This window comes from Panthera uncia (assembly GCF_023721935.1).
Source record: "Panthera uncia isolate 11264 chromosome B2 unlocalized genomic scaffold, Puncia_PCG_1.0 HiC_scaffold_24, whole genome shotgun sequence".
Lineage (NCBI taxonomy): Eukaryota > Metazoa > Chordata > Mammalia > Carnivora > Felidae > Panthera > Panthera uncia.
In genome coordinates this window covers 93,889,245-93,909,206 of record NW_026057580.1, presented here as the reverse complement: position 1 = coordinate 93,909,206, position 19,962 = coordinate 93,889,245, and the positions used below count along the sequence as shown (strand labels likewise).

Below are 19,962 nucleotides of genomic sequence, written 5' to 3'. Positions count from 1 at the left end.
TCCCTCCCAGTTACGGAAAACTATACACCAGGAATCCTCCGTTCACAGCAGAACCAAACACAAAGTTACCCCCCGGGGACAACAACACTTGGTAGGTACGGTGATGTCGGATTAAAGAAAGAAAACCAGCCCCACTGCCACCACCTCAATGGGCAAAGCTGAAATACTCAAGCATCCTAGCACCTAAGACGAAAAGCAGCAACAGTTAAAATTAAGCCAGAACAGGGCCATCCCATCGTGTTAGCTTTTCAGCTTGTAACAAACCGAAAGCAGGCAAGGTGAATGAACACCTGTACCTTGAAGATGACACGGAACATCATATTCGATCTCATCGTGTCTCGACGGGCTCAAGAACAGAGTTCCGTCCACCAGCGGGAACTGTTCGAACACCGGGAGCGCCCGGTGGCACAGAGCACAGTTGACGACATTCCTGTGGCTGGCGCTGAGGGCCGCGAGAATGAACTTGCGCAGATCCTCGCCCTGGCCCATCTGGGCATCGTCTTCCATCCGCACGTGGAAAGTGTTCAACTTATGCCGGGGGATGTGAGTGAGCAGTTCGGACAAGTCCAGCCGCCGCAGGAACTGCACGGGCGCGTCGAAGTGGCCCCCCCTGTGCACGGATAACCCAGCCGGACTATACTCGAAGTGGGTGTTTCGGAACACGTGGCCCCCGGCCATGGCCTTCTTGTGAGGCTCCAGATGGATGGCATTCTTCAAGAATTCCCCGAGGTACCTGGAGGAGCGGGGGCCGCTGAAGTGGGCAGGGGAGAGGATGGAGTAGCCGGTGGGCGGGGACTGGCCAGGGGAGCCGCAGGGAGAGCGGGCCCCGTAGGCTGCGGCGCCGACTGCCTTCTCCTGGGAGTTCTGCCGGTCCATGGAGTGCCGCCGCGGGAGGTCGTGGCTCAGGCCTTTCTGGGGCTTGTTCGGTGGCCTGCACTTTTTTGCTTCCTCCCCTGCTTCGCCGGGGGGCCTCCCTGTGTTCTTCTCCGACCCGGACTTCTTCTTTTTCTCATCCTGCATCCGCTTCACCTGGTACCAGTCTGTGTCCTTCTTTAAGTGGCCCTGCCCGCAGCGGCAGGAGCAGAAGCGGAAGGCCAGGTCGTAGCCCTTCTTTGTCCACATGTTTTGGCGGCACTGCTTCTCGTTCCAGCTGCGGGCCCGGCCGATGCAGTTGAACTGGACGAGGATGCTGCTCTCCCACTCGTAGAAACACTGCAGGTGCATCCAGGTGCTGGAGGGGCAGTGCTCGTTGTTGCACACCACCTTCTGGTAGTCGTCCTTGTCCAGGTCCACCGGCCTGCCAAAGCTGCAGATCAGGGGCGTGGCACAAGGGGCTTCTGGGAAGAAACAGAGACAGAGAGAGAGAGAGAGAGAGAGAGGAGAGAGAGAGAGAGAGAGAGGTTCAGCACGCAGGAGCTGGAATCCCAGCTGGCACCTGGTCAGAGAGCAAAGCTACCATCCCCACCTTAGCCCATTCATGCCAACAGTGCAATTTTCTGGTGTCAAGATTTCCTCCGCTGGAATAACACCAGACAGGATTAGACAACATGTACTACTCTCTTCTGGTGTTTTGCTGGGCCGAGGGAATTTATTTTCAGATGTTTGTTATCTGCTGAAAAACACACCAGTAAGTTTCAGAAAGTCCAAATCCTTCACAGTGCAATTTAGCCATATGTCAATACTTACAACAGTATAGTGTAGTACGAGGTTTTCCTAAGATGTGAGTGTAATGACAGGCAGTTCCAAGATTCTTTTAAAAAAGGAATCACTCTAATGAACTAGGAAATCATATGATGAAGCCACTTAGCCAACTAGTTCAGGTGATAGCTCCAAAAGGGCCCGCAAAACCCTTTTTCACAAACTTTAGGTTATCCTGAATATCACAGAAAAGCTAGAAAACAGAATTACCTCTCCCCAATTCTCTCCTAGAATGGTCTGATACCTAAGGGGAGAATGTCTGGTCAAACTAATTGTTGGTCTACACAGAATTACACCGCCAGGTCGTGAAGGAGAAAACCGGAACTCTCCTCAAGCTATCAGGACAGAAAGCAGGAACACCGAGATATTTCTGCCCTATTTAACCACATACCCCATGGGCATCCAAAAGGCCAATCAGGTCCCCCCAAAAGGAGGGAAAACTTGGTGACACAGAGTAGGCTCTATTTCTTAACAAGTAAATAGGATTTACAGTGACGAATTCCACTGGATTCTGGTTACTTCAACACCCTTAATATTTTCAAAAGGCCCTTTTGGAAAGCAGTAATACTCCTAGTCGGGAACCGCTGGGCTTGATCAGGAAGGTTCTGCATGCCAAGCTTAGTTTAGACTTTATCTTTTTGTAGCTGAGAACGGTCAGTCAGAGTTCTGTTCTAGAAAGCTTACCCTGGTGGCAGTGTGGGACATGAGTCCCTGGTGGCAGTGTGGGACATGAGTGAGAGCCTGACCTACAGCAGCAGCACAGTAAGATGGCACCTGCTGCTGGGATGAGCAAACTCTGATGGACAGAGAGCACAAGAGGGGCAGGTTTGGACAAAGACAACTTGGGGCTGGCCTGATTCTGGATCTGCTGAGTTGGAAGCCTGTGTGCCACCGAGGTGGAGAAAGACAAGCCCAGAGCTCAAGTGACCTGGGGCCCGAATACAGATGTGCAGCTACACACCCAGAGGTGGAGGTTAAATCCCTGGACTGAGGAGTTAGCCCAAGAGGAATGTGAGGAGAGGAAATGAATCCTGAGAGGCAACATTAAAAGGCAGGAGAAGAGTCCTCCACAGAGCCTAGTAAGGAATGAACTGAGGATTCACTGAAAGACAAGTCAGGAGAGAATTCTATCATGGCAGCTGGAAAGTTACAAGAACAGAGGACTAGGAAATCCCCCAGAGATCACTGTTTCTCAACCTCTGCACTACTGACATTTTGGACTGGGTACTTCTTTGTTGTGGGCAGTGTCCTGTGCACTGTAAGACATTTAGCAGCATTTCTGCTAGGTGCCAGGAACACCACCCTCCTCAACTGTGATGTCCCAAAATGTCTCCAGACACTGCCAGCTATCCCCTGGGTGGGCAGAGGGGAAAAAAAACTGCCCCTCGTTGGAAACTACTGGGTAACTTAAAGACTGAAAAGTCCTCACCAGAATGGTCAGTAAGCCAGTCAGTGACATCTTAGCAAGAACAGTTCCAGTGGGATGACAGGGGACAGATCAGAGGTGGATGGTGAAGAGTAGATGGTGAGGTAAAATAGTAGTACAGATGACCTTCCAGAAAACTCTTCCCAGAAGTACAACTGTAGAAGAAAGGGAAAAGAATGGGAAGAGGCCAGTAAGAGTAGGGACCTAAACATGTATATCTACTCAGGGAACGAATGCCAAAAATTCAGGATAGCTTTAACAGTAGGAGAGGCAATGAGCTCTGCAACTGCGTCACTCAAAGCCCTTCCCGACCTCACCCCCGCCCACTGGATCACAAATACAGCACTCCACCAGCATAGGTGATGGCACCCATACAGCCTATGGCACTCGTGTATTACAATCTTCCCCTTCGGCGTGGAACTCCGGGCGTCGGTCAAAGGCCCTACCCAACTTGTCTACCTCCATTCCTTTGATCACTGTGGTTCCCCCATCTACCACCTAGGAGCCCACAATCCTTAATCTTCATTTGTCCAAATCCTACCGGCCTAGTGTAGCAATTCACAGCATGGACTCTCAACCAGGCTGCCCGAGCTAGAATCCCAGCAGTACCACTGCTGAGCTGCGTGCTCCCGGACAAGTCACTTCTGTCTTAATTTCCTGTACAGGGGCGCCTGGGTGGCTCAGTCGGTTGAGCGCCTGACTTTGGCTCAGGTCATGATCTCACAGCTCTGTGGGTTCGAGCCCCACATTGGGCTCTGTGCTGACGGCTCAGAGCCTGGAGCCTGCTTCGGATTCTGTGTCTCCCTCTCTCTGCCCCTAACCCACTTGCATTCTGTCTCTGTCTCTCTCAAAAATAAATAAACATTAAAAAAAATTAAAAAAAAAAATTTCCTGTACGGAATGCAGGTAACAACTGAATGTACTTTATATGGTTGTTGTAAGGACAAAATATACCAACACACGAGTGGCACTTAGAGCAGGGCCTGGCACATAGAAAACCTTCTCCCTTTCCTCCCATCCTTCAAGGCCCACCTCTAGACACTGATTTCACCAGAACCACCCCCTCCCGACCACAGTCTGGTCTGAACCTTACTTGAGTCCCCACTGTGGTCCCACCAGGTGATAACTTCAGACAGGATGCCTCTTCCCTCTGTGTTCCTGGCATCACTAGGCCTAGGCCTTGCACACATCCTGTGCTAATGAAGCTGCATTAAAATGACACTGGCAAAAGAAACCCAACCCGACAAGCAGAGAAGGAAGAGAGCAAGCCGAAATCCTACACAGAGAGAAAGGCCTAGTACTGAAGCACACTGAGATGAAGTAGAAAAATGGTCTGTAAACTGGGCAAAATTAACTGCAGTCCCCTGGGCTGTGACCTTTAGTGTCCTTTAAAATGTTAATTAGTCAATTAAACAAAGTTCAGTTGCTTTTATCTATCCTTCAGAGAAACAGCTTTGGAGAGAATGCCTCTGAAATGTAATAGCAGTAGCCAAAGTGATATTAACCCAGGACGAAAGAAATCAAAGAATGGCCTAACTATACCTTGGCATTCACAACATCCAAAGTTTTAAATCTTAAATGCCAAGACTGGCTTGATATTTCTCTTTAAAGTATTTCCACATTAAAGAAGGTAGATTAAGAGGAGAAAAGTCCTATTTACATATTTGTCGAAAAGCCGCAAATACATCACGGAAGCAATTTTGAGCCCTGCCTACGAACCGGGTCTTTGGAGCTGGGAGAAGCAGCAACTCGCGCGGAGCGCTCTGGCAGAAAGGTGTGTGTGGATCAGAGGAGGCCGGACAACTCCCCTCTTGCCCATCACTGCCCCACCCCGACCGCAGCCGTGCTCGCCCACAATCTCCCCTCCGCGGCTCTGCCACGAAGAGACCCCCGCTCCAACCTGCCGGCGCACTCGTTTACATCTCAGCCACTCCGATGTGGCTGGCCCTTTGTGGCTGGGCCTCCAAAACAAAGACAAGGGCTTGAGACCAAACATTACACACCGCCAGCCCCACGGCAAGGCTCCAGGGACCAGGGTGAGTACCAGGGTGAGACTCGGGTCCTGCGCGAGGACTTGGGACAGGCTTCTCACATCTCACGCAGCCTTCCGATGAAGCCACGGAGGGCTGGCGTCTGTGTGCAGACACGATTTCCTTCTAGGCTTGGTTCAGACTTGCCCTCTCCCTCCCACTGTCCACACTGGAAAGGCAGCTGGGAACGATGCGCGAGGGGGTTGGGTGACTAGCTGTCTGACGTGCGGCAGTTTCCTGCTTCCTCCTCTGTAAAGAGAGAACAAAGATGCTTGCCCTCATTCACGCTAAAACATATGTGGAGGCTCTCTCCGCAGTTCTGCCACAACTCTTCCTGCTACCTCCACCGTCACTGGATACCTGTGCCTCTGGCTCCACAACTCAACGCAAACTGCTCCAATATATTGCCTACTTTTCTTACCTAATGTTTTGGACCCACAAAAGGGGTTCAGAACGTAAGGAAATGAAATGAGGCCATGTCTCTTTTTCAATCTCCAGAGTTTTACAGGTAACTAAAACAGACAGGGAAAGATTTCAGAACTCTAACAAATAGCACAGTGTTCAAATCGCACCCATAACAAATGACAGTGTTATAGACATGCACTGGATTGCTTCCTGAAAGTGGTCTCTAAATTTACAAAATTCCTAGCTCTTAAGAATTGGGAGTTCCTGGGGCACCTGGGTGGCTCAGTTGGTGGAGTATCCGACTTTCGCTCAGGTCATGATCTCACAGTTTGTGGATTTGAGCCCCACATCGGGCTCTGTGCTGATATCTCTGAGCCTGGAGCCTGCTTCGGATTCTGTGTCACCCTCTCTCTCTCTGCCCCTCCCCTGCTCATGCTCTATCAATAATAAATAAACGTTAAAATTTTTTTAAAAAAAGGAGTTCCACAAAGGTGAAGGTATAAATATACTACAGACTGATCTGATACAACTGAATCTTTAATGGGAGAGAGGGAAGAAGGGACCCCACCCCCCGTTCAGTGAGGGCCCAAGCCACGTACATTCCTCAGGACATCAGTCTAAAGCTGAGACAGTCTGATGGACAAGGAATACGGGGCACTGTTCCTTCATGCAGTCAACATTGCTTTTACACGATGTATATAAACCCTCCAGTGCGTTTTTACCGCTTCATCATCAGATACTTAGGACTCAGCTGCAATTTCTCCCTGCCCAAGTGAAAATAATCAGGGATCACCTCATTCTGGGCAAAAATCTCAAGTAGTTTCAAGTCTCGACAATGAACTAGCTAGGTGACATCACTTGGGTAAAGTCTGTCACTCTTCCCAGCCTTCCATCTGGTATCCCGTCTCCCACCCCCCACCCGAGGCAGGTCTCTGTGCTCCCACACCTATTAAAAGAGAAGGATCTGACGGTAGTCATCTACGCTGGCTGCCCAACAAACCCAAACCCCTCGACACACCCATCCACACTAACTGGAGCCCCATAAACCAGACAGACATTGCCATTGTCAGCTTTTCAACTGTAAAATTAAATGTTTCATCCCTCTTAAAATAGTTGCAAGCATCACAAACAGGTGGGGGGTTCAGCAGGGCAGCGGGTTAGTGAGGAGGGTCTTCTGAAGTCACACAAGGCTCTCCAGGCAAAATCTAAGGTAGGGACTTGGTCACATGCATCCGTGTAAGCCCGCTACTATGAAAATCATACTGTTTAATAAACGTCTTGGTGAAGGAAAGCACGGCCCAACCAGATTTAGTACTCTGTGGTGACAGAAGAGCTGAAGGACGGGGAAGGGGTGAGGGGTGAACCCTTGGGGCTCACTGTTCTTAACAGGCCTCCCAGACTCATCCCGGGACTCCAATTTCAAGGTACAGCCTGGCCCTCACCCTCACTTCTACAAACTTCCCATAATCTATTCTACCCTCTTTCAGTATGCAGTTACCAAATACAAACCGCAGGGTTTCTGAACCACTATTTTACTACACGTATCTTTTCCATACAATAATTCCTCTTCAGGGGAACACATCCCCTTGTTTTTGGAGCTAATTCCCCTCAGCGTATGAAGTTTCTGAAGCGAGGATCCTCATCTCCAGCTTCCTGAGAGGCCACAGAGATTGGTCAATGAGGACAGCGACTCTGGAGACAGCCAGCCTGGATCTGACTTCTCAGCTCTGCAATTTAATAGTTTTAAGATCTTTGGCAAATCACATCACCTCCCTGGGCTCCTGCCTTCTTCCCTGTAGAATGGCACAAATAACAGTACCTATCTCAAAGGGGTGCCATGAGGATTAAGTGAGTTATTAAAGCAGTTCACATGGTGCCCAGTACTTATTAACCAACATTTAAATTTAAGAAATTATTAGAAGCCCTATCACTTTACATTATGTGACGTAAAAACCAAAGGACTTTGAAAGCACTTAGCGCAAAGCTACAACCAGAAAGAGACCATCCTCCTTTCTCCTTCACATAAATAAGGGCAAGAAATGCACTTCTTCCCCACAACAAAGCAGGGTGGCACGCATAAAATAATTCACTAAATGTTTACTGGCAAGTCTTGAAGAAACAGATGCAAAATTTCCTTCTTCTAACCCTTTAAAGGTGTTCTACTCCCAGTCAGACAAGTAAGTATCTTGTCTGATACTTACTTGTATCAGGGATTCATAAAGCATGGCTACATTTGATTCATGGGATGTGTCCCTGAAGAACTCCCATAACTAAGGGAAAGGTTGTGGGGAATGCATCCTCAGAACACATAAATCTGTAGTCATTGTGTTCTATTTTTCTTTACTGTTGCTTTTTAATATCAGCATTATCTCTAATGATTTCTCAGCTGTATCTCATAAATTGACATGGCCTATCATACTATGTTTTATCACATTTCTGTTCAAAAGTTACCAATTTTCAGGGTGTTTTTCAGCACAATATTAGCACACCTGGATATTTTCAAAGATAGACTTGAAGTATGATAATCACTTTAAAATGTAATATAATATCATTATATATCATGAAATATATAAGTATATATAAATATCATTAAAATAATAAATATCATTAAAATCCTTCAAGAAGTTTATTTAAGTAGGCTCCATGCCCAATGTGGGGCTTAAACTCACAATCCTGAGACCAAGAGGCACATGCTCTACCAACTGAGCCAGCCAGGTACCCGAAAACAGTTCTATAAACAAAGAGTCCACATTAAAAAAAGAAACAAAAAAAGTTTACATAATATTGCCAAGGGTTAGTAGGTATTTCTGTTTGTAAGAAAAGGTGATGCCACTGGGTATCAAAGCATTTTTTTTATTTTTTTATAACAGCAACTATTTTTAAGTTCATTTATTTTGAGAGAGAGAGAGCACACATGCAAGAGGGGCAAAGACAAAGAGAGAGAATTCCAATCTGACAGCGCAGAGCCCAATGTGGAGCTTGAACTCTAAAACTGTGAGATCACGACCTGAGCCAAAAACCAAGAGTGGGAAGTTTAACTGACCCACCCAGGCACCCCAAAGCATTTGTATAATTCAGTTGAACTGCCAGCTTGAAAATGACATAGCTTGGTACATAATTTGGGGGAGTGGATCCACTGAAATTTTGCACATCATGTGAATCTTTTATTAATATTATTTGTCATTAGTTGGAATTTGCATAATTTAATTTGCACATAATGGGATCACACTGCACTAGGAAATAAATGAGCAGGCTGCCTTTCTTTTGCTTGGATCACAGAGGGAGCTGGACCACAGAGAAGTACACAGCATTACATGTACTGCCTGCACTCACCCTGGAGGAAAAGACAGGTTCACGAGCTCTTGGAACCAAATCACAGGATCATAAAATGGGAACACAACTCCAGGTTAAGTATGTATGTACATGCAGGAGCGTATCTGTATGTAACTGCAGAGAGACTGCCCAAGTGTTAAACTATCCCATTTCTTTTATTATTGAGGTGTAATTTACGTGCAATGTTTTTATGTTTCAAGTGCAAAACACAGGGATTCCACAATTGTATACAACTCTCAATGCTCACCACCATGGTAAGTATAGTAACCACCTGTCACCATACAAAGTTATTACAATATTATTGACTATGCTATACTTTCCATTTCCATGACTTATTTATAACTGGAAGTTTGTACCTCTTAATCCCCTTCACCAATTATACCCATTCCTTCACCCACCTCCCTTCTGGCAGCCAGTCTATTCTGGGTATTTAAGTCTATTTGGTCTTTAGATTCATTTAGTCATTCGTTTTTTAGATTCCACATATAAGTGAAATCATATGGCATTTATCTTTCTCGGACATATTTTACTTAGCATAATACCCTATAGGTCCATCCACGTTGTTGCAAATGGGAAGATCTTACCTTTTCTTATGACTACTATTCCACTGTATGTATATATGCATGCATATTGCATATGCCACATCTTCTTTATCCATTCCTCTATGGACACTTCGGTTGCTTTCACAAGTTGGCTCTTTATTAAATAATGCTTCAATGAACATAGGGGTGCAGGTTATCTTTTTCAACTAGTGTTTTCATTTCCTTTGGTAAATACCCAATAGTGGAAATAATGAACCATATGGTATTTCTATTTTTAATTTTCTGAGGAACCTCCATACTGTTTTGCACAGTGGTTGTACCAATTTACATTCGCACCAACAGTTTTCCACATCCTTGCCAACACGTGTATTTCTTGCTTTCCTGATTCTAGCCATTCTGACAAGCATGCAGTGATATTCTCATTTTATTGCGGTTTTGGTTTGCATCTCCATGATGATTGGTGATGTTGAGCATCTTTTCATGTGTCTGTTGGCAATCTGTAGGTCTTCTTTGGAAAAAAATGTCTATTCAGGTCCTCTGTGCATTTTTTAATCGGATTGTTTGGTTTTTTGGTGTTAACTTGTGTAAGTTCTTTATATATTTTGGATATTAACCCTTTATTAGATATATCATTTGCATATATCTTCTCCCACTCAGAAGATTGCTTTTAAACAATCCCATTTCTAAAGACCCCAGAAAAGACCTCCTGTCATCCTTCAGTACTTTATTCCAATTTTAAGAATTTTCCTTGCTCTTCTGAAACACCACAGAACTTGATTATCTTGGTCAATGTGCTCTCCTTTGCCAGCACAAATATTCAAAATGTGGCCATAATCAAAACTCCTAAATTTTTTTATATGTGATACCCATTTACCACCTAAGTTACAGCATGGCATCCCCAAAATGATGGCCTATCTCTTCTCCCTTGGTGGGCCCAAAATGGTGCCTGGAGACCAAAGGCCACAGTGGAATTGGCCCTTTCCCCTTACCTCTAGATTCTGATGTGGTTCAAGGCAGGCCACCCCAGAGCTTAAGATAATCAAGGCAAAACAGACTCAAGAAGAGCTTTTTACCTCCCCCCCCCCCTTAAAAATTTAGACAGGGAGCCAGTACCAGGAGGAGAGGTATTACCAAAGATGACTACCACCCCTCCCCCCCCCCCCCCCACACACACACAGAACAAAGATCTCTCTGCAGGGCAAACACTTGTTTACCAAACATCTGCTCTTCCCATCTTCCTGTAAATTGTCTTCCTCCCCTCTGAAGTCCCTGACTCCTATATCTACTCTCTTTTAATTCATAGTGGCATATAAACTTCAATTGCCTGTCAGAAAGCCTCTCATGTCTTCGTGTGGCTCTCATAAATACATAATTAAATTTGTTTTTTCTCCTGTTAATCCGTCTTATGTCAATTTAATTATTAGGTCAGCCAAAGAATCCGGAAGGGAAGAAGGGAAAAGTTGTCCTCCCCTACAATTCCCAGTGGCCTCAGCTAAAAAGACAAATGGCTTTACCTCCTTCCTCATCTGTCCACCAAGTCCAAAACAATACAGCTGCATGATTAACTGGCAACATGGGTCATCTGCAGACCAGGTACCCATCAGAGAATACGACCCACAACTCACTGCTGCTCGGTATCTTCCAAAAGCTCAGCTGAGAGAAACAATTTTTAAGAAAGTTTTCTTGGATGATGTCCTCACGTTCCTCTAGATCAGAGTTCCTGTGGTGTGTTTTGGCCTGCAGTGTGACTTCTTAAACCAGTACAGGATTGTTTGTTACAGAATATGAGCCCAAATGCCTTTAGGTGCATCTCCTACTGTCCAGGTCTTCCAGGACTGCACTCCAGCCCTACTTCTTCGTGCCAAGACTCTGGAGGCGTCTGGGTACGAGACTCCTATACTAGATAAAAGCTATCCCTCAGTGAAGCCAGGTATCACAGAGTTGGTTACCTAGCCCACACTGTTTCCTTCTCTGGACAGACTGCTTCTAATAATGTGAGCAAGCCTAGTAAATTTTTTTTTGTTGTTATTTATAAAAGGATAATTGTCATGGCCATTGCTCAGTATTTTATAGTGCTTTAGAAGTGGCTAAGTGACCATTTTTGTTCTTTAATCTGACGGACGCTGTGGAGTACAGCACTGCTTCTGTTCGCTTCCTCCTTCTGTGTGCAAAAAATACGGAAGCCAAATTTGTGATCTACCTCTTATAATGACTCAGGACATTGGTTATTTTTCCTAATAGTATCGTCCCTGGTACTAATATTCTCATTTATTACTTACCTTCTAGCATTACATGTATTTTTGAAAACCACCTTATTTTAGGAAGAAGAATGTAAGTGATCAAAAAGAATAAACCCATTCACCACCTGTTTCCTAACTTTCCAATCAGTTTTGCCTAACATATATTAAAATCTGTACCTGACAGGTGCCACGGCGCCCCTTTCCCGCCTTACCTGCCAAGGTCAACCAGAGAAGGGTGCAAAGGGAGAGGGGAGGCCTGAGTGCCCCACTGACCCCATGGGTCCCATAAAACATAGCACATTTCAGGAGGGCCATCCACTCTGCCATGCCCTGGACTCCACTCCTCAGAGAAGCACCCTGTGGACAAGCACAAGCGCTCTCTGTCCTTGAACCACTCACCTCACCCACCGCACACATCTTCTCTACTTTCCCTTGGGTCAGCTCCCGGAGCTTCAGACCCTGCTATCCATACTCAAGCCTCCACCCATTCCCATTTCATCATTTCTCTTCTCTCAGACACAGCCAGGGCTGCTCCCGTCACTCTACTCTGCCGGCCAACCCAGGCCTCGGTCCACCTGGTCCACATATGTCCCTCCCCCCACCTCCACCCACTTGCTCCCAGCCTCACTGGTGAAACTGAGACAGTGGTGAAATGGGCTCGGACAGCTCCGTCAAGGGGTCCCCTCCTTGGCTCTAACCACAAAAGCTAGGCTTCTTGGGCACTGGCATCCTGTGGGCCCACTCTTGTCTCCACTTGGCTCTTCTCAAGAGCATTGTCTTTACGTCCTCTGCACCCCTTCTCCTCCCTCACCTATCAAACCCGGGAATTCATGTCCTGCAAATATGAAAAGGAGAGTCCCAAATTTACCTCGGAAACTAGATCTATGGGGAGAGGCAGAAAAAGTGCAATGAACTGAGAAATGACAAGTGATAAAGATGTGGCCACATAATCTGAACCTAGTCCTGAAACACATCACCACTGACAACTAGAGGAGTCCAGCCAATTCCAATCTCATCCTCTTGGGATGGCTACTTAAGAAACATCAATGGGGGCACCTGGGTGGCTCAGTCAATTGAGCATCTGATTTTGGCTCAGGTCATGATCTTGCAGTTGACGAGCCCGCATGGGGCTCTGTGCTGACAGCTCAGAGCCTGAAGTCTGCTTCCGATTCTGTGTGTCTCTCTCTCTCTGCCTCTCCCCTGCTCATGCTCTCTCTCTGTCTCAAAAATAAAAAAGATAAACATTAAAAAAAATTTTTTTTGGGGTGCCTGGGTGGCTCAGTCGGTTGGGCGTCCGACTTCGGCTCAGGTCATGATCTCGGGTCCGTGAGTTCGAGCCCCGCGTCGGACTTTGTGCTGACACCTCAGAGCCTGGAGCCTGTTTCAGATTCTGTGTCTCCCTCTCTCTCTGACCCTCCCCCATTCATGCTCTGTCTCTCTCTGTCTCAAGAATAAATAAACGTTAAAAAAAAATTTTTTTTTTTAATTAAAAAAAAAATAAAAATTAAAAAAAAATTTTTTTTTTCTAATAAAAAAAAAAAAAAGAAAAGAAACATCAAGGTTGGCCACCTGGGTGGTTCAGTCAGTTAAGCGTCTGACTTCAGCTCAGGTCATGATCTCACAGTCTGTGAGTTCGAGCCCTGTGTTGGGCTCTGTGCTGACTGCTGAGCCTGCTTTGGATTCTGTGTCTCCCTCTTTCTCTGCCCCTCCCCTGCTCACGCTCTGTCTCTCTCTCAAAAATAAACATTAAAAAAATAAATTTAAAAAGACACATCAATGTTAAAAAAAAAAGTGTCAATGTAACAACTTTATGGGGAGAATAATACATTATTGAGGTTATCTGGTCTCCATTAATGGCAATAGCAATTATAATGGCAACTTGTTTTAATAAGAAAAAGTCATATTCATTGGTAAACTAACCATAGATACATGCACTCTAATATACAAGAATTAAAAGAAAAAATAAGTTTATAACAGATGTCAATTAAAATAAGGTGCGGGTTGCCTGGCTGGTTTAGTCGGTAGAGCATACGACTCTCAATCTCAGGGTCGTGAGTTCAAACCCCTCATCGGGCATGGAGCCTACAAAAGACAGACAGATAGACAGGAAGAAAGAAAGCAGGTGCACACATTCATATATGTACATGAGTTTTTCTACGAATAACTGGATATAACCTTATCCGTGTAATTTTATACACATGTACCTGTCTACATGGACTATGATTTCCAGTGGGGGGAAAAAAAAAAACCTTACACTTTACTTTTACTTGCTCTAGTGAAAACCCCAAAATGTTCTTCCATTGGAGATTCGTGGTGTTCATATATACTTACAAAAAGAAAATCGTGAAACAAAAACTAGAAAAGACAAGGGCCTTCAACTTACTATAAACCCAAACTAGTCCTCAAAAGAGAATTATGGTTTGGCTAACCAAGTCCTTTAACAATTCAGTTTTAACTTCATGATCATTGTAAACCCCGGTCATTTGGGGCCTTGTTTACGAATGCCAGTAAACAACTGCTTACTCTCTGGGTTCCCCTTTCACGCGTCACTCTTTGAATGTTGGCCAGCTCAGCATCAGCTGCTGCAGGAACCTGTCATCATCATTTGGAACTCTGACCACATTCTCAAAGATCCTAATCAGCCCTCGCCTCCCTGCCTGGCACCAGTGCAAATTCGGGCAGCAACTTCTCCTTGCAGTGACACAGGATTTTGAGGCTTGCCAGTCTACAGGTCTACTTCATCTTTTTTCAGACACTGGAGTCAAAGATGATGAAAAATATGCAAAATGAGATCTGGAAACAGGAAATATTGATAACACTGTATGCACAGAGGTGATGATATCAGTATTTCCAGTTTCCTTTTTTGTACTCCTGGAATGAATCAATAAGTTCACGACAACCCTGAATTTCTTCCACCATCACAACTGATCATGAAAATTGTAAAAGTCTGTCATCAGCCAATATTATGGATTCGAGGCCAGATTTTTAAATCACCATGTGCTGATAAGTAGTCTTAACTCAATTCACTAGGTCTGACACACCAAAATCCTCAGAATCATTAAACAAAGAAGTCAAGGAACCTGGGTGGCTCAGGCAGTTGAGCATCCAACTCTTGATTTGGGAATGATCCCGGGGTCACAGGATGGAGCCCTGAGTCAAGCTCTGCCCTGAGCATGGAGCCTGCTCAAAATTCTCTCTCTCTCCCTCTCCCCAGCTCATGCCCTCTCTCTCTAAAATAAAAGAATGAATGGATGAATGAATGAATGAATGAATGAATGAAAGAGAAAGAAAAAAAGTCAAATAACATGTGACAACTTGACTATAGGTCACTAGAGATCTGGACATCTGCAAAATAAAAGTATAATAGTTATATTCTCAAAATGCTTTAAAAATTCAAACTATAAAGAAAAACTTCACATAGGAAATATTTCAAAGTGATCTGGTCTCCAAATAAGTCAGTTTTGTTTTTTTTTTTAGCGGATTTACTATATATAATTGCCTAAAGAGCCTTCAAATTTTCCAAGATAGTAATCAACACACATTTGGACAAATGGATGGCTTTTAAAAATGTCATTTAACAAGGATCATGTTCTAGGAGATGTAATAAAAACACCAGGGTTTGTCTTAGGGTTAAACACTTACTACAGAAGAAAGAAAATACACTGGGGCGCCTGGGTGGCTCAGTTGGTTAAGCGTCTGACTTTGGTTCAGGTCATGGTCTCGTGGTTTGTGAGTTCAAGCCCTGTGTCGGGCTCTGTGCTGACAGCTCAGAGCCTGGAGCCTGCTTCGGATTCTGTGTCTCCCTCTCTCTCTGTCCCTCCCCTGCACACTCTCTCTCTCTCTCTCTAAGAATAAACATTAAAAAAAGAAGAAAGAAAATACATAGGGTCTCTAAAATCAGCTACTTACAACTACCTGCTAATCAATCCAAGTCAATTCAAATGTTTTTGGACACCTGTTATGTGGCCAGTGCAGAGTTGAACATAGGGGATGCAAGGGGTGAATAAGATCATAAGCCATTCTTTAATATTTCTGACTACCTTATTTTTTTAAGTTTCTTTATTTATTTTGAGAGATAGAGGGAGACCTCATGAGAGTAGGGGAGGGGCAGAGAGAAAGGGAGAGAGAGAGTCCCAAGCAGGCTCCGTGGAGTCAGTGCAGGGGCTCACAAACCGTGAGATCATGACTTGAGCCGAGACCCAGAGTCAGACGCTTAACCAACTGAGCCACCCAGGCACCCCTATCTGACACTTTTTTTGTTGAAAACTGAACACTTTAAAACTGTACGGTGGCAATTCTGAAAATCAGATTCCCTCTCCTCACAAGACATGCTGTCGCTGCTGTTGTTGCTATTGCTGTTTGTTTAGTGCTTTTCTTGGACTAATTCGATGAAGTCTGTATCTTGTCATGTGCAGCCACTAAGGTCTCTGCTCAGTTGCTTAGTGATAACGGAGCTAAACACTGGAGAGAGACTTCCCTAAATGCCTTGAACAAGTCTCCCACCCTTCAGCAAAGGGCTCTGTGCGTGTGCTGGCACATGTCTTCCATGCTTCAGCGGTTTACAACTGTTTTAAGCCTCTACTTTCTGCTGGTGCAGAGCCTCAAGGCCCGAGGTGAGAACAGGGTTTCAAGCGTTTCCTGGGCATGTGTGCAGTCCTGCCCATGGGCATCGTCTTCTAGAGCTCCAGAGATACAGCAGAGCTTTTCATAAGCCCCCTATGGACATCTCATTCCCAAGATTTTCTTAAGTTTTTTTGGCCAGCTTCTTCTTTGCCCCAGTGGACACCACTGCCGCAGGCAGTTGTGATGTTAAACAATGGCTGCTGATTGTTTTCAACAGAAAAACCGAAGAAGAGGGCTTTACCACGGAGTAACCTCTGAGCCCGGCCAAATACAGACAAGCCCTGGGAATGAGGCTTTACCAGGGAGCTTCCGGAGGAGTCACACAGTGGCAAATCTCTGGCTCTAGGGCTTTTGGGGACTCCAAACCTGTCTTTCCCATCCAGTGATCCTATGCTACTTGTTTAAAGCTACCACAGAGCCAGGGAGAGGGAGTGGGAACAGAGCGAGTTAAAAGACAACATTTTCCTTGAATGCACACTCCTGGGATTACTGCAAGCCTATGGCTAATTTCCAGAGTTCTGAAAAGGTTGATTTTAATCATTTTTGCCTTTGTTCTCACTGCTTTTACAGAGAAGTAGGTTTCTAGATGTCCTTATTCTGCCATTCCAACAGTGCTTCTTAATATAAACTTGTTTGTATGTATATTCTATTATAGAAAACTACGACAGAATAATCAACGAGAGACTTTCAACCAGGAAAATACTTGGTCTTAGAATCAAATTCTGGGTAAGAAATGAACAGAAATAAAGAAAAAATGTACAATTTTTATTATTTTTTTAAATGGCTGACAAATGGTTATCAAGTTACTATGACATTGGGATTCTCTTTAAATACATTTAAGTGACGTTTACGATACACTGGAAATGGAATCCTCTGCATCTAGTTAAACCTTTAAACAACTGGGTGCAACAACATTACACGTGCAAGAGGAACTCTGGGTTCTTCAATTCTTTTAGGGGTCACACAAGCAAAAATGCTTGACTAGCACTTTGAAGTCAGCCTTCTGAAAATTACACTGTGGTTACATCATCCACACACTCAGGATACTCAGCAACTCCAACACTGAACAGCACGTCTTCAGATCAAAGAGCTCCACAGTTAGGCCCTAGTCTGGCCTTCCCACCTGATCACCCACCAGGCCAGAAAGCAAAGCCTCGGCTTCAGCCAGGGTCTCCCCCTGTGGCCGCAGTGCAGGAAGCAGGTCAGAGGAAAACAAGTGGACAAAGACTGAGTAGTAGGCTAACCGGAGCCCACCGCTACCCAGTACCACACCTCGAATTCACGGAAGGTTTGCGTGTCATTTCTTGATTAACTGGTAAGTATATTTTTAAGTGAAAACTAAGAAGCTTTATTAATTTACTTTCTTTGTCTCAAGTATTTTGAGACCTGTTCCTCTACTACATAAAAAAACACACTAAGTCCTATACATAAAGGGAAGTCACTACAAAACTATTTTGTCAACTTGTTTTAATTAGTATAAGAGCTACAAATAAGCTCACTTAAGCACATCTGTCTTAACCTCTTGATTTAGTTTATCCTCCCTTATGTTATTTTAGTAGCTGAGACTGCTCCAAAGTGAGTAGCAAATCCAGGACATGGCGATTACATTCAATTAAACATGTTTTTATGCTTAAAGTAGGGTTTAAACACATGCTTTTACTCAGACAAACCACTCTATACAAATAAACAAGGAAGTTTTACATTTAAAAAAAAGAGAGAGAGGGCTCTCCAACTATATTTAACAACTCAGGCTTTTAACATTCCTTCAATCTATTGTTTACTCTCCTGGACCTACTCTTTTCTTTCAGTTAAAACCCACAGCCTACCTCGCCTCAAGTTCAAACTAAATAGAAAGTTATAGGCTTTTATTTTACCTATTTTTCATTTCTTTTCTGGCTCTAGCATTCTGTTATCAGTAAAAAAATCTATATCAGTAATAACTCTAAAGTAGAAAATTCATTTTTCCTTTTTTTTTTTAACGTTTATTTATTTTTGAGACAGAGAGAGACAGAGCATGAACGGGGGAGGGTCAGAGAGAGAGGGAGACACAGAATCCGAAACAGGCTCCAGGCTCTGAGCCGTCAGCACAGAGCCCAACGCGGGGCTCGAACTCACGGACCGCGAGATCATGACCTGAGCCGAAGTCGGACGCTTAACCAACTAAGCCACCCAGGCGCCCCCATTTTTCCTTTTCTAATGTCAAGATCCAAAAGGACAAAGACCCGAACGTGCATGGTTTAGGCTGAATATCAGAATGAAGATAATGGCTGCATAGCTTTCCCAGCATGTTTCTTAAAAATACCAAAGTTCTGGGACACTTGGGTGGCTAAGTTGGTTCAGCATCCAACTTTAGCTCAGGTCATGATCACCCAGTCTGTGAGCTCGAGCCCCACATCAGACTCTGTGCTGACAGCTCAGAGCCTGGAGCCTGCTTCAGATTCTGTGTCTCCCTCTCTCTCTGCCCCTCCCCTGCTTGCACGCGCGCGTGCGCTCTCTCTCTCTCTCTCTCTCTCTCTCAAAAATAAATAAACATTTTTTAATAAAAAAAAACAAAAACAAAAATAAACAAACAATACCAAAGTTCTACAGAATAGAAATAAGGCAATCTCTTCATTCAAATTCTACAAACATTGCCTGAGCCCACATAGGATCCTTTAGTGATTTGCTGAAGGTCATTCAGCTAGTACATGGCCTTTCCTCTTCCACTCATACCCATACTGCAGACAAATCAATGAAGAGCATAAAGCCACTTTATAACAAGAGGCAGTGACCAACAAGCTTTGTGTAACCGGATCATAGTAAGTCTTTCTACAGTTTGGAATAGCATCTTATACAAAATTATAGAATGACTTACTATGATCTGATTACCCAAAAGCTTATTCAAAGTGTTCAATACCCATATTAATCCTCAGTACCTTTTATACGTACCTTAAAACTACGTATAAAAAAATCCCCAAGTTAAAGAAGTAAGTGCTGGGGCACCTAGGTGGCTCAGTCAGTTAAGCATCTAACTCTGATTTCACCTCAGGTCATGATCTCCGTTTGTGAGTTCAAGCCCCACATGGGGCTCTGTGCTGACAGCGTGGAGCTTGCTTGGAATTCTGTCTCCCTTTCTGCCCCTCATCAGCTTACTCTCTTTCTCTCTCAAAAATAAATAAAAATAAACGTTAAAAAAAGATTAGTGTTGGGGGCGTCTGGATGGCTCAGTTGGTTAAGCATCCAACTGCGGCTCGGTTGGTTAAGCGTCCAACTGCAGCTCAGGTCACCATCTCACAGTTCGTCAGTTTGAGCCCCACATCAGGCTCTGTGCTGACAGCTTGGAGCCTGGAGCCTGCTTTGGATTCTGTTTCCCCCTCTCTCTGCCCTTCCCCTACTCAAACTGTCTCTCTCTTGCTCTTTCAAAAATAAACATTTAAAAAAAAAAAAAAAACCCTAGTGTATTTAAATCAGTAAAATCGCAGCACACCATAGCTAAACTCATCTCCCTACCCTATTTCCATACTCTAAACTAAATCCTGGGGGTGCCTGGGTGGCTCAGTCAGTTAGGCACCAACTTCAGCCCAGGTCATGATCTCACGGTCCGTGGGTTCAAGCCCCACATCAGGCTCTGTGCTGACTGACAGCTCAGAGCCTGGAGCCTGCTTAAGATTCTGTGTCTCCCTCCC

General features: G+C 44.7%; 1 protein-coding gene across 1 annotated transcript in view; it reads right to left on the bottom strand.

Moving 5' to 3' along the window:
* The window catches only part of HECA (hdc homolog, cell cycle regulator), a 55,796-nt gene that overhangs the window by 17,851 nt on the left and 17,983 nt on the right, over positions 1 to 19,962 (bottom strand). Inside the window, exon 3 of the mRNA XM_049654665.1 lies at positions 297 to 1,337. Coding sequence (XP_049510622.1) covers positions 297 to 1,337 — 1,041 coding nt within the window. The remainder of the gene's footprint in view (positions 1 to 296; positions 1,338 to 19,962) is intronic.